Here is a 15,351-nt window from a genome sequence, read left to right on the forward strand (position 1 = left end):
ACGTACTGAAAGCATAAAGGAAGGACTTCTTGTTATATATCACCCGGGAGCTCGGTACGTTTCTATAACTCTTATCAGGATTACAATCACATAAAGCGATCTCATAATTCTACGCAATACGGTGAATCTGCGGCGTCACATCATTAGGCGCGCAGCAAATTAAGCCGATGCGTGATTTTCTGCCAAAGCAGTACGGTACTTGTTTACAATGTAACAGTCACATTTCGCCTGAAACTATCGCTCACTCTGATACCCGAAACGGTTCCACATGTGTATATTCGGGATTCTATCATTCCCAGCCCCAGGATTAATCCGTTCCTCGTCCACACAATGACACCCAGTCACCCCTGTGCACTAATCATATCCCCCTATCCGTGAAAGGCTGACAACAAACCGCTCCAGGCGCGGGAGGCGGGAAGGGAAATCACGTGACCTGTTGGGTACTTAGTATAAAAGGAGGTGGGGCGCGAGATTTCTTCTGAGTCAGTACGTTTTGGGATCGTTGCTGAATTGGCAGGAAACAGCGCAGGTACGATGTGGACCGATTATTGTTTTAAACTTGTTTTATGACAGTCACGCGGCCCACCGGGCGTTATTGTCGATATTTGTGTTGCCTGCGAGCGGACACGGGGTTGCTGGCCTCGGTGTAGGCGCCGTAGCCATGTTTTGGTTGCATTGTGTTGGTACCTCAGCTTTGGGCGGGAAGGTGTCTTTTCTCCCTTGTTACCGTGTTTTACGGTAGCTGCATTGCGTGCAAAAGCACCATTTTCCCCTATAGCCACGATACACCTATTTGGGATTTGGCGGTCTGGGACTTGGCTTCGCCATTGGCCGCTTTGTCGGGGAGGTGCTGAGATATCCCCTCCCTGGCTGTGTCGTGTGTGTTTAGTACGACATCATTGACGATACAGGCCCAGTCTCCTGCCTCTCGGTTCGGATCTTACATTACATAACCGGGCGGTCCGCTCATACGGTTCTTGTCACACGCACCTAGCTGTATGCGCGACGGGTGACTTACGGAAACATAGCCTTTAACGGCAAGAATCATTAGCCTTCTCTATAAAATCCCGTTAATCGCCCTTATTTTCTGAATTCGGATGCCTAGGTAGGTAGTTACAATGATCTATGAAAGTGCCCGTGGCCTGGCTGTTATTACACGTGTGACTGTCTTTCCCAGACAGCGGGCGTCTTGTTGGTCATTGGTTTAAATGTATATCTGTATGGTGGTAAGCGGAGATCGTGCTGCTGGCTATTGTTTGGGTCATCGCACTAACCTGTGTGCATATGGCAATTTTGAACATCTTTACTAATTTTGTATCTATTTTTTTTTTGTTAGGTCAGAAATGAATACCAAAATGAAACGTGGTGCGGACAATGAAAAGCCTACTATGTCAATCAAGGTAATTCGAATACTATCTTCTAGAAGAAACATGAATCATCTTAGACTATCAATATGTAGTTGTCAAAAAAGTAATGTGCCTTTTTTTGAACGCTTACAATTCAAGACTGATGACTGTACATGGAGTATTGTCAACATATGCAGCTGCATTGTGGGATTTACGGCACTAATGCCTTTTGCCATGTGCTGAGGGGGATGGGGAGGACTGAATGGAATCTGACCCTCCTGCCTTGAAGGCTCCGTGCAGTGAATTCTGTAGCACTACGTGTGTAATATAACTTATGTTACCGTAAATGTGTTGGTCCGTCCTGTCAAATGACACCTAAAATGCACAACACCATGCTGAATGGTGTATCTGATTTTGCAGGAGTAGCTTGTTATACACTAGAGCTGAACAGCACACTTGCGTGTATTAACAGCAGAGCTTTATAGAGAGGTATACTGGTGATGTATTGTATGATGGAGCAACACTCCAACATGAGAGCCCCCATATACATCACTCATTTGAGTATGTGAGCCTTGGTAGTTTGTGGTTAAACCTTTACAGTATCAGACAGAGGAGTGCTGGTAACATTTGCTCCAAGGGGTAAGCTTGCCTAATTCCACCTGAAACAAAGCATTGCTCTAGCATGCTGTCCAATAAAGGGCACACCACATTCAGTCCTAATGTAAAGGCATAAACTGATAACTAAGCACACCATGGAATTTTACTTTAAAACAATAAGGCTTCAGGTAGTGTAACAGATGCTTCCAGTCTCTCCCATCTTATAATTACACTTTAAGAGATGCTGACATAAGGCTTAAAACTTTACCTTGTAGATGTGTATCTATGCACTAACAGTCTAGGGTGTAGGTGTTTGTTGCAGTGCCGTAAGTAGAAATCTGTAGGATTAAACAAAATGTACAAATATAGGCTTTAACACTTAAAGGTAACTTCCTATGAGAAGTTAGACATGTGCAGTCATATTGTCATATGAGCCATGGTGTCAAGTGTTGCAGTTTGGTGAGAATGTGAGCTAATGCGTAACTTTGAAGTACTCTAAATAATGGCCAACATGTTTAGCAAAGCAGTTTCCCACAGTCTTTAGCATTTGTTCTGTAGAGTGACAGTCTGATAATAATCACCAGTAAAACCTGACCGTGGGAAAGTTGTGTCTTGTGTCATATTAAGTAACTTTCTCACGGCAAAGTAGTGTTACACTTCCAACCTGTTTGCCTTTGCTGCTTTGTTTGCTATAGCATGCTGGCGGTATAGGTAGTGTATTCAATAACTTAGTTTGGTCTCAAAAGAGCTGTCTGTTCACAATGAATAGTGTTGTGCAATGGCTCAACTTGGCATAACTAGCATTAACTTTATTAAATGTTGACATGGCTTAATTTTTTTATTTTTTTTGCAGAGCTATTTGGATAAGGCAAATGCTGCTCCAAGAAGGACTCTTAAAGTTATCCAGCCTTCCACATCTGGGCATCTTGTTGGAAGAGTTGATAAAGAGGTAAGGTCTACTGGAGTTGGGCAATTAGATGTGGACTGGTATAAGCAAAGTACACCAGATGAATAAATGCAAACCTTAACCAGTTTTCATCTTGATATAAGACTAGTAAAAAAAACAAAACTTAATGAATCGTTGGTGAATCCCATGCCTTTTATTGCAATCTGTGTAATGTCAATACATTTTCCTAAAAGCAGTTAAGGTGTGATTTTTAATCTAATATTTGTGCATAAAGGGGAACTTCCACCATAGTTTACCAGTATCACTGAAAATGCTGTTTTATGAAAAAAAAAATGTATTCTAGTTTCTCCTAGCATGGTCATCAAGACAAACTATAGAAATGCCAAGTACTGCTTAGGTTTATGAAGCAAGACATTTAAACATAAATGCTATAACTAAGTTAAACCCATTACAGCCCTCTAAAAACTCTACAAAAAGAAAGCTGTGGAATGACCAGCTATCTTCAAAGAAGGCAAAAGTGGAAGTTGCTGTTGATCCAGAGCAAGGGGAAAATAAAGAATGCTCAACAGAAGCCTACGAACTTATGGTGAAAGGTATGCTTCTAATCTTTAGACCAAAACCAAGCGGTATACCATCTGGTAGAAATATCAGTTTAGTACCCTGCAGATTTGAACACAGTACAAAACTGCTTGAGGCCAACTTCGTAAAGAATACTGGTGCTTTTTATAAACTGATCTCCCAACTACATAAATATGACTAGCGTTCTACATCTGGGAAGCGTGAAACTTTATCCAGGTGCAGAGCAGCTCATAGCACATCGGTGTGGCTCTTGTGAAGCCAGTCCCAGTTGTGTCTTAATCATCCTGCTACTATTTCATTAAGACAAGGTTTATGACTTGTCATGTTAACAAGACAGCTGAACCTCTTAACTTCATGGTGTCGCTGCATTTAAACAAGGCCAACCCTGTTCTAATACTGTAAAATCATGGGCCTGTGGCCACTCTGCCTAAGAACTCTTTGTTATACATGTAACTCATGGAGGTTTCTTTTTCAACACCAGAGGAGCCAAGTAGCCTTTACTGGAAAGAAATTGCAGAGCAAAGAAGAAAGGCGCTTTATGAAATCTTACAAGAAAATGAAAAGGTAAGTCTGTTCAAATGCCTGATGCTAAAACGGTTCTGTCGCCGACTTTGATGTGGGGATTTGCTGAATTTCTTTCAAGAATGTACACTCTACTTACTGATTAAACTGCACTTGCTAGTCTTGAAACCCTTCAGCGGCACATTGGCTAATGCATTTTTATTTACAGCTGCACAAAGAAATTGACCTTAAAGATGATGAAATTCAGCGCCTGAAGATGGAAAATGATGAGCTAATGGAGCTTGCAGGGCATGTTCAGTTTATGGCCAGCTTGATTGAGGTGAGTTCTGTTTGATTCCCCTTTCAATCTAGAATGAAAATGGCATACAACTAAAAATGGCAAAAAACAGAAGCTTGCCTTAAGCCTTTGAAATTGAAGGATTTTCATGTGCTGTTGTCTTGGTCCCCTAGTGAAAAGGTCATCCTCTGTAGTAAACGGAACATAACAAAGTACTCTTGAAATACCTGAGCTATTTACCCCCCAACAGAGCTTAGGCTTAGGAGGAAAGACTGGTGCATTGTGTTTGGTGTCAGATATAAAACTTGTTTTGAGCTTTGCTTATTGATGGTATGGTATTAAGTAGGTTTCTCTCTCATTTAGAGATTGACTGGATGTGCACCCCAAAGTATTGAAGACCTTAAGAATCTTGACTTGGAAGAAGCAAGGTGTGATGCCGATGCTCAGGAGGGCCAGCAATTAAATTCTGATGATGATGCAGATGATCAGGAAGACCAGCAGTTCAGTTCTGATGAAGATGCAGATACTCAGGAGGGCCAGCAGTTCAACTCTGATGCCAGCATGGAAGATTCATCTGTTTAAAGACTACACACAGATTACATGACTTTCTTTAAAGGGCCCATGTCACATGGCTAAGTGAATTGGACAAGGAGAAACTGCCATTACACCAGTGCCCTTGCCTCTGGGATGTGCTACTAGACATCTCCACTTAAGTGCTATGGGGAATTCAGCATTGCAATGCTTCATTGAGCTGAACTTCTAACGTGCACTAAAGTTTTTAATTCTTACAAGTAACCTGATCCAGCCGGTCGCTTGTAGTAACGGTAAATACTGTGTATTTCACTTTTTGTAAATAGTTTTTTTTTTTTTTTTAATCTGTTGACCTTTATCTGAGGTGACTGTACATATTTTCAATAAACTTCAGTTTGCAAGTAGTTGAAACTTGGGATTTCTGTTCCATTCCTAACAATGAGTTTCTAGGTTCCTCAAAAACTCCCAACATAAGCTTTTAAGCTTCTGGTAGATGTCTTGATCTTTACCTATGCATTCTGCCTGACGTACTGCTCATGTTTAAAGCACACACCAGCCTCCATTCAAACCTAGACTTACACATGATGCTTAAGTTTTGGTTTTAAAGAACACTGCATTAAAAACCCATGGCTTGTGTAGTCCCAGTTTAACTATTGTGAAAGCTCACCTTTTTATGGAAGCCTAAAATCTTTGTGGCACCTTAATTTCCTGAGAGAAATCCACAAATCCACTTGGGCTTCTAAACCATGTTATAGCATAACCTTTAATTTAAGCTTACACCTGTTTGGGTTTAAACAAGGCTGATGGCTTGAAAGGTAGTTAATGTAAACATTAGTGTCATGTTCTGCACGTGCTGGTCCGTAGACTTCCACGGCTTGAGATAACACAGCTGGATAGACCTCTATTCCAGTACTAAACCAACACATGCAGATCTAGTTATATCTGATAGTAATCTTGTTGGAAGCTTAATTTAGGTAATGCTTTCCCAGGTGGGTGTCAAGATACTTGGGCTGCAGAAGGCTGTTTACTCCATCTGTAGTTTTCTTAACTTCCTCCTAGGAGTAAAATCATGCCCTAATGTTAAAAACCCAGCAGAGCGTTTCCTGCGCTTAACCGGGACCTAGCTGGGAACATCATGAAGTTAAGCAATACCCACTGACAATTGAGACTCGCTACAGATGCCAGTTGTCCGTCAAACATTCTCTCATTTTTGGGGTTGTGGGTAACAATTGGAGGTGGTTAGAGGGAGCTCATTTGGGAATCTTTGGGCACTGGAGTTTGGGAAATTCCCCCGGGAAGCCTGCAAATGCTGTCGTTCAGGGTCCAAACATTTGATCACATCCTTCTTTTGAACATAGCATCATTAGACCTTAAGCTCTCTATTGGCTCACACCACTCCCTCAGTCGCCCCAGGTGGCTATTGTTGGCCATAGAAATACATGGGGTGCCGGGCTGTCTGGGTGGTTATTGTTTGGTTGATGGGATTATGGTCCTTATCTGATAGTTCTGTACATAAGGCTGTGTGTTGTCCCAACAAACTGTTCCTGTTTTCTTTGAAACATTAGTGCTGTCTGATGCTTGGGGTGGGCTGCTATAGCTTATTGCCCTTTCCAGGACAATAGCAACACTGTAGCTCAGCTTTGGGTAGCCACAGTTTCAGCGCGTCTCCATTGGATCTACGGTCCCGCTCCATCTCATCAGCACTGAAAGGGATGACTGCGGAGTCTTGGATCCTGGGTAACCCGTTTTGGTGGGTGTACCCAGCCCTGGGACAAGTCGTCCCATGACAATGGGCACTAGGGATAGTCCTGAGAAATATCCTAGGGTGGTTGTGGCCCCAGAGATGGTGGCTGTTTTGTAGCCTTAGTATTGTGGAGATCTAACGAGGAAAGGTGCACCGGAAGCCGCAGTCCAAAGGATCTTGTAGGATATGTTGATGGGCCAAATCTACTTTGGAAAATTTGACAGGAATCTACATCAATTATTCTGGACCCAGCTGCAGTCTTTGCCAGCCAATCCTGGCTGAGTAAAGAAGTCTAGACCTAGAAGTGTTCAGGCTAAGTGGTCACCAGTAAGGTTAACCAGAGATAGTTTTGATAGCAACCTTCTGGAATATGAGACTTCTGTGATTTCCAGTATGCAGCTGGGAGGCTCTGGATGTCCTTTCTCGCTCTTGGAATGAGTTGGCTTTATCTACATGGACCTCCTGTGACCAACTAAAATACAAAGAAATGTAGCTCCTTATATGTATAACACTGTTTATTTTTGTGTCAAATAATTTTTGATGCTGTGCAATGACTGGTTACATCAATACTACAATTATTTCCTCTTTATTATAGGAATAAACGGGGAGGAAAACATCTGTACTGCCTTTCTGTAAAAATGTTTGTATAGCAGCCTAGAGCACATAAAAAGAGCTCAGATAAAACCATGTGTAATATTCCCATTCAGCACAAAGGCCGATATGTTTAAACGTAATATTTCAGGTTTGTGTATACTGATCTTACATGAGATTATGATTGTAATGAGAATGCACACATTTGTTTGTAATAAGTTACAAACCTTATCGTGATTCCGCCGACTTTAGTTTAGGTTCTTTCAGTTATACGTTTACTGAGTAGGTAAATATTGAGTGAGGCAATCCTTTCCCCCCCCACTTTCTTCCCCTTTCCAACAAAATGGTGTTGGATAGTTTGCCTAATTCCAGATAGCGATACAGTAGTCTCAGGTTTTCTGTTTCAGGATTCACTACAGGGAGGGTTGGGTTTTGAAACATCTTGCCTTCACTGTACTTCACTGTACTTTAGGAAGGTCCAACCTCAGTGAGGTTCTCCTTAAGGAAGAGCATGGCTGGCCCTTTATCTCACATAAAAAAGCTCCCGGTAGGGGCCCAAACCCTTTATATCACAACAGTCCTGCCTTGGGGTTGTCTTTTCCAGGTGTATAAGTAAATTGTGCTAATCAAGGAGTATAAGAACCAAATCATATCCAGGAAATTTACACTGAAGAAGTGAGCTTTGAGATGTTTCGTGTATGTTGGGAGGGTGAATGCTGAAGGTTCGTGGAAGTAGATTCCGGAGATATGGGGCAGCCAGAGTGAGGAGAGCCTTAGCCCATAGCAAGAATGTAAGGCTCGAGTAGGAGAGTATTTGCTTATGAGGGCAGAAATGTGTGGAGGAGCAGTGTTATGGATGGCCTTATATGATAGTACCAGGATTTAAAATGTAATTCTAAAGGTAATAGGGAGCCAGTGGAGGATTTCACAGAGTGGGGAAGCAGAAGAGTAGCGGCGTGCAAGGAAGATAAGCCTAGCAGCAGCATTTAGGACAGACTGCAGGGGAGAGAGCCGACCAGAAGAGTGTAGTCAAGATGGGAAATGATAAGTGAATGAACCAGAGTTTTTGTGGATTCTTGGGTGAGGAATGGGCAGATGCGAGAGATGTTTTTTAGGTGCATGTGGCAGGATCTGGCGAGGGACTGAATGTGAGGGATGAAGGAGAGGTTAGAGTCAAGGATGACCCCAAGGCATCGAGCCTGGTTAGTAGGAGAGATAGTCGTGGTGTTAATGGTGATAGAGAATTGAGGTAGTGGAGTGGAGATGGAAGGAGGGAAGATAATGAGTTCAGTTTTAGAAAGATTAAAGTTTCAGGTAGCGTTGTGACATCCATGAAGAAACAGCAGACAAACAATTGGTAATACGGGACGAGAGGGATCAGGAGAAGACAGGTAGATTTGGGTATCATCTGCATATAGATGATACTGGAGGCCAAATTAGTTTGTACTATTCAAGCAGCTTACCATTTGCACTCCCTCACAATGCTGACTATAGATATGTGAGGGGTACATGAAGTTATGTGAACCTGCAACTAACCATAGGTCTCTGGGTGTCTAGCTTCAAGGCAAGCAGCCTACTGAGACATTCCCCAATATCATGATAGACCAATACAAGCCGGCTCTTATGGTTACATCCATGAATATTCAATTCCATCCACAACCTACCTACTTCTAAACATCAAGGATATTATGCCTCCTCTACTGCCACCACTGGACCCACCATAGAAAGTAAGGAGTTGGTTGGTGAAGTGACCAAAAAACCTACTTATACCCCTGCACAGCATGACCATAGATGAATTCAGCCTTATGGTACCATTCCATGTGCTCTTTGATCTATCAGGCATTAATCAAGCAGCCGTTTGGCCAAGACTCAATTTCTTTCTTCCTGTGTAAATTTGTTTTTGCGTTATGTGCGTGGTGCTTGCAGACATGGCCACTTATTAAAAAAAATATTTTTTATCTTTGATAAGGTTATGCATTAACAATTCCTTCTTATCATTTTAGTAAATACATTTTGTGCAGTGTTCTGATCACTCTACAGGACCGTGCTTCTTGAACCTTGCACACTATCACATAATAAACACTGCACATGCAAAGAGAATTGGAAAGTAACATTAATTACAAGCGTAAGCTTAAGAGCGGGGCCCTCTACATCTAATGTGTCAGTTTGTCTTAGTCTGTCAGTTCTAGTTTTGTCAGACCCTTTGAATGCGTGTAGTATAAGAACATCCGCTTTTCTCCTGTTAATATAAAACCCCACAATAATTGTAGTGATAATCATAAAGCTTGTGGTCTGACAGTACGTCCACTTCACATCTCTTGTGCTCAAGTGCATTATTGCCATTATATTTGGGAAGCTGATTCCTCCTTTATCTGGGGGCATGAATAAAAATTATCTCATGAGAACTCAGATTTTAAAGGAGATTCTATATTTTGTATCAGCACCCCAGGATAAAGGGGAAATCTGGTAACCCTACTGTACACACTTAAAAGGGTATACTTATCCATGGCTTGTTTTAGTGGCCAGGAAGTTGTTATAGGTTACTTTCAATCTTAAATACATAACCCGTCTTGGTTATGTATTTAAATGCACAGTCTAATATCCCAACTTCGCTTTGTGTGTACTTTAAAAACACAAAAAACCTATACATGTGGGGTATGCAAGCCAATATGTTTTGGTAATTTTTTGTGCATATTACCCTCACAAAAAAATGAATAATAATAATAATAGAATTGTGGCTTACTTACATTGGGGGGTTATTTTTTTCATGATTACCATTACAAACCAGTATACCGACTTTAAAACAGCAATGTATTTAACATTTTATATTCTAACATTCACCCTACATTTTAGCCAAACCATGTACTTTACTGACATTTATTATAGATGTGCCAAGGAGCTGGGGGGCAGAGAAAGAGGCAAATACACATGGTGTGTGTGGTTGGGGGGTGCAGAATAGGAGGTAGCTAGATGTGCCTCTTATAATAAAGAGCTGCACGGTAGTTTAGCCGGTAACCTGAAAAAAAGATTAAATGTTGTAACACCCAGCTTATAGTTTTCATCCAAGTTGTCGCTTCACCTTTGCAACAGCCAAAAGGTATTGTTATGGATTAAATGAAATGTACATTTCACAGCAGTGTTTGAAGTTCAATGAGAAAGGGATGTTTATTGAAAGGCTTAAGGAAATAACACATTAACACTAATGACATCAAGTTAAACAATAGCCATCTCCGTCGGGCACAACCAGCTCCCACCAGCGAAACAGACCATGCATTTACATGTAGTTTTTTCATCATAGCCAGTAATGCGATAGTCTTACCTCTCAAATGGATGTCTTAGTCTGAGAAGCACCTGGTCTGGTGGTAGAGATGCAAGACGAGACCAAGGACTGATTAAGGTTTGAGTCCTTACATCGGAAAAGAACAGGCAGACTAGGTGAATAAAATGGTTCTTATCTACCGTCAAATTCTATGTTTCTATAAGGGCTTCTTTAGTTCTGGATTGGTTGGTTGTTGCTTCCAAGAGCCAAGTCAAAAGGAGCCAGATCTTAAGGGAATCGGTTCGGTCTCCACAGATAAAACCCAGAAACCAAAACGATCACCTAATAGTTACGTTTTCAATGTCACGCATGAACCGTGCTTTCCGTATATAAAAGTCATGAAAGACACTTGAGATAATATTTCAAAAATAGTCTTTATTGTAACTTATACACAATGGAAATTGGGGCCCAGTACAAATACTGCAGATCTCAAAAAGGCACAATAGCACAGGTCAGTCCGGAGAAGGAATCACCTCATGCACCAGAACAGGACACCGGTAAGGATTTAACACTGGGACGTCACCCCTTCAACAGGCAAGCAAGGCTTCACGCTGCTGGCAGTAAAGGTGTTAAGAGCACGAGAAACAGCATTACTTCAGATTAATGAAGTAAAAAAGGTCAAACAGCGTACAATCGGACCTTGTAGTCAATAATATGTAAATACTTTATACTATCAAATAAATATAAGCAGTTTTTGAAGGATAACTTTCTCTCTGAAACACATCTGCCGGAAACTCACGTTTAAAGAGATAAGCACGTTTTTAATTAGCCTCACAGTAGAGAACTTTTCTGCAAAACATTAACTATTTCGCCAACCTGAGTGTTTTTACCGCTAACAATGCCTCTTCAGTTACTCTTGGCAGTATCAAAGCACAGAGACGTTCCGTGCATAAATCAAGGTGCGTGAAAACCTTTTTTCTTTTTGTTGACATTTGAAGAAAGAGAACTGACTTCAAGGGCACTGTTCGAGCATAAGAGCCAGACTCCCTGTCACTTTCATCTGCTGACAACCAGCAAGCAGTTCCAACATTTATTTACATTATACATTACAGTACACATTAGTAGAACGAGAAAATCCCTGAATGAATTCAAATGAGACTGTGAAAATACAAAACAGTACAAAGTCTTTTAAATTAAAAAAAAAACTAATACAACATTTTTTCAACAAAACCAAGTTCAATAGCTATAAAACAACCAAATTTAAAACAGTAGTTAGGTATAAACATGTCGCTACTTTAGAATAGTCATCTGAAACTGGATTTCCCATTTGGTTTCTGACAGATGTGTCCTAGTTTATATGGAAAAACAATGGCAGCTACCAAGACCCTGGTGGTCATTGAGATGACCCCCATTTCAATGCCTCACATTGGTGGGTATTGTCCACATTTGAAGTGATGATTGTGCTTGGACTTCAGGAATGCTCACTGATATACTGTTAGATGATGTCTAGTAGATACAACAGGCTCAGTTACATCAGAAAGGTCAATAAAGCTATGAAAAGTAATCTGGAAACCTCTAATCTCCATCCTGGTGCACACAGTGCGACCAAGTCACGAAACCACGCTATTAGATGGTGATAAAGAACATTACAAGGGATACTGTTAGCAACGACCAAATAATTATAGTGATACTTTGCCAAGAGTTGTGCTGTCTTTTAGAACAACTAGTCCTTTGAGGTCAGTTGAATATGTCAATAGCCTCAACGTGCGGTTTTTGGTAAACTTAATTTTTAGGCATTCAGTAAACACTACTGTAGCCTTTACTCACATCTAGACTCAGTCTAGTTCAAAGTAAGATATGTAGACAGCTTCCAGGGTTGAGAAACCTGCAATCCACCCACAGCCAACCCCACGCATTCCCTCTAACTTAAGCTTCAAAAGCTTCATGAATGACCCTTGGGGAATTCTGGATTTGTAGAGCATCTTTGTAGAGCATCTCCAAATGTCTACTGGATGGTTTGCAAAGTTCCAAACTAGGCAGTCATATGTAGCATTAAATGACTAGGTCACCGCACGGTTACCCCAGAATGAAAACCTAACAAGTTTCGATGATATTTCTAAAGTAGCAACAGTACATTTCACCTTCCCTCATTTGTAGTACAAAAATATCAACATCTACTCGTATAGTCAGAATCAATAAACTATTAAATAGACCATAAGGGAATGGCTTAGGCAATAACAAATAAGCATTTCAGAATAAAATAACATTTCATGTGTAATAACAATGTACCTTCTATCGTGCAAATTACAGAGCAGACATATACTGATCTAAAGCAGTTCCTGGACTACAACTTTGAGGTTAATCAGTACAACAGGTTTGTAGATGAACTGGAATCTGAACCCTGGCAAGTTTCTACTCAAACAAGAGCTGGGGTTACCCTCCATAATGATTTGTAACAGTTTGGAGAAAAATTGTGTTTTTCTCAGCTGGCAAGGGATTATATATACGGTATATAAATAGTAGTTCACAACAGCTAAAATAATCTGTATTTGACTTTCTCTGAAAAAATAACTACCTAACCAAGTTAGGAAAACGTAGCATGCAACTTCTAAATTCACATATTAAACATTTATTTAGCTTTTTTTATAGAATAAAATGTACCTGTATTTAAAAGGCAATGCTTGTATTTTTTGGATTTATCTTGAGCATTACTGAAAACTAAAATAAATTCTATTAGCAGTGTTGAATGCTTCAATGGCTTTATTTCCATTTACTAGGATTAGGAACCAGGCTAGTAGTCTTTTTTATTATCCAGCACTGCAAGATATAGGCACTCCACATCTGTGCTTAGCAATTCCATAGTTGCACCATGGTCAGGACATGGTACTGACCCCCCATCACGCCTACAAAATCTATCATTTCATCACAGCAATCAGGTAGGCATATAAATTATACATATGAAAGAATATGATCCTGTGAATGTGTACATTAAAAAAAAACACACACCCAACATTAAAGGTCAATTTCTTTAAAATGGCCAATATCTTAAGTAATATTCAATCCATATACCTTAACGCAGCCATTGGGCTCCGTAACTAGAAACCATTATATGTCACCCTTAATTTTACCATTTCATGCTTTCTAATGCACTTTTGATAAATCCGATCCTGAGTCCCTCTGACTTAACAAAAAAAAATCAGTAGCTTAATATAAAAAATGAAAAACAATAGGGATTGAGCAATATATATCGACTTGGGTTAATATCAAATAGTTTTTACTAAATGATGTATATTTTGAATTCCCATTCAAATATGCGTTAAAATATGAAAATGTAAGTGTTGCCGGTCAAGCAGGGGATCAAACAGAGGGCACGCTCTTAGTTTGGCCCCAAAAAAAGTGCTGTGGTCAATATCAGTGTCACAAAGGTGGGCCTTGAGCAGAAACAAGAGGAAAGCTCAAGAACGACGCTCAGGGTTTGGGTACAAAGTCACACTGGAGAATATCCATCGCAGTGGGAGAAGTGATCAAAAGATGGCTTTCTTAGCATCCATTGGAATACATCACCATCTTCTAAAGGCAGTAATGGTTCTTAATACTGGTCATCAAGAGGTTACTGAAGGCTAAAAAGCTGTAGCAACAGCAGCTTCACGGTGCTCTCCTGTGTTGGGATTTTGCTGGGGGACTTTATCAAGTTTTTCATAAGCAAGTCGCCCATCTTCTCCTAATAAGCATAAAAAACAGCGTTATGGACATTAGAATGTATGCTTGGCAGAATATATGAATCATTACAGTCCCCAGGTAGAAACCATGTTTGGTATCCTGACAGATTATTTTGTTTACTCTTTGCTCCTTCATCCACCCCCTGTGGCTGCCTTGGTCTATAGAAGTAAAGAGTATAGAAGACAAGTGAATATTCGCTTGACCCAATAACATATAAGCAGGTACAGATTTGTTAACTCCAAGGTTGTTCTTTGTGGTTTATTGTAACAAAATGGGCCAGGCAATGCCAACAAAAAGGGCCCTACTTGATCTATCAGATTATCTCCATTGTGTTGGAGTTGCAACAAAAGTACTTGGTAAAAAGCCTTCAGTGTACCATCAGACATAAGTTGTTCTCCCTCCCCAGATATCAACAGCTTTATTACATTTAAATGTACTTTGTCTGTTTTTAAATAAGAAATATTTGCCAATTCAACTCTTTATGGGTATGAACCTGCCAACAGTAAGAAACTAAAGGAAAACAGACAGTGGCCAATTGTCCAGAATCAAATACATCAACAATGCATCGAAAAAGGTTTCTTTTTAGCCAATTATAAGTTTAATATTTTCTTTAAAATCTGGAACCCCTGGATACAGAATTATTCATTTTTCATTAAGCAAAACCCTGGACTGATTATACTATTTACTGTAATACCATCAAGAGACTGGCTGTGTCTTTGAAGGTTGTAATTGTGTTTATTCTGTGCATTGTATTTTTTTTTTTGACGCAACTATGTGATACGATAAGATAATGTAGTCATAAGCATTGCTCTGTATACCACGGTATTTAATGTAGGGAAAAATAAACCCAGAATTTGTTGTGGTTGTGGCAGCACCATGAGATTTCTGGGGGAAAAACAAGCCTTCTGGCTTGTCTGGTGTCTGTAGATGAGTATTTAATGATGCTTCTACTACCCCTTAATTTTAGGTGGAAGGGATTTCCATCACCTTTACCCGCCATAACTTTTGTTACTGGGAAACATAAAGACATTGACCTTTAAACAAAACAAAACATAATTACTTACCTAGAGACAGTAATGTTTCAGATGCGATTTTCCTAATTCCTTCATCGTCAGACTGACAGAGCGTGACTAGGATTTTAATGCTTTCTGTAGCCTGAAACGAGACGATGAAACACTTATACGTTTGTATTGTATCCCTGAGGACACACGGTTGTAGCAAAAGCAGAACACCTAATTTCTATTGGGCATGGGGTCTGCTGCTTTCCATGTATTTTAG

The 15,351-nt window shown here is 40.3% G+C and overlaps 2 protein-coding genes across 4 annotated transcripts in view; one reads left to right on the top strand and one right to left on the bottom strand.

Moving 5' to 3' along the window:
• Window positions 1-424: 424 nt before the first annotated feature.
• On the top strand, window positions 425-5,128 carry GMNN (geminin DNA replication inhibitor). Its single transcript, XM_053466306.1, has 7 exons — window positions 425-529; window positions 1,337-1,400; window positions 2,797-2,892; window positions 3,305-3,443; window positions 3,911-3,993; window positions 4,160-4,270; window positions 4,592-5,128. The coding sequence occupies exons 2-7, from the start codon at window positions 1,344-1,346 to the stop codon at window positions 4,808-4,810; spliced, it is 705 nt and encodes a 234-aa protein (XP_053322281.1). The 5' UTR covers window positions 425-529; window positions 1,337-1,343; the 3' UTR covers window positions 4,811-5,128.
• Window positions 5,129-13,668: 8,540 nt separating this feature from the next.
• RIPOR2 (RHO family interacting cell polarization regulator 2) overlaps window positions 13,669-15,351 on the bottom strand; it is a 56,473-nt gene continuing 54,790 nt past the window's right edge. For all 3 annotated transcript variants that reach the window (XM_053466708.1, XM_053466711.1, XM_053466709.1), the window contains 2 exons: window positions 15,138-15,228; window positions 13,669-14,074 (listed from right to left, as the gene is read on the bottom strand). In XM_053466708.1, the coding sequence (XP_053322683.1) occupies window positions 13,974-14,074; window positions 15,138-15,228 (192 nt within the window). In that variant the 3' untranslated portion in view covers window positions 13,669-13,973. The remainder of the gene's footprint in view (window positions 14,075-15,137; window positions 15,229-15,351) is intronic.

Source organism: Spea bombifrons, chromosome 5 (assembly GCF_027358695.1).
Source record: "Spea bombifrons isolate aSpeBom1 chromosome 5, aSpeBom1.2.pri, whole genome shotgun sequence".
NCBI lineage: Eukaryota > Metazoa > Chordata > Amphibia > Anura > Pelobatidae > Spea > Spea bombifrons.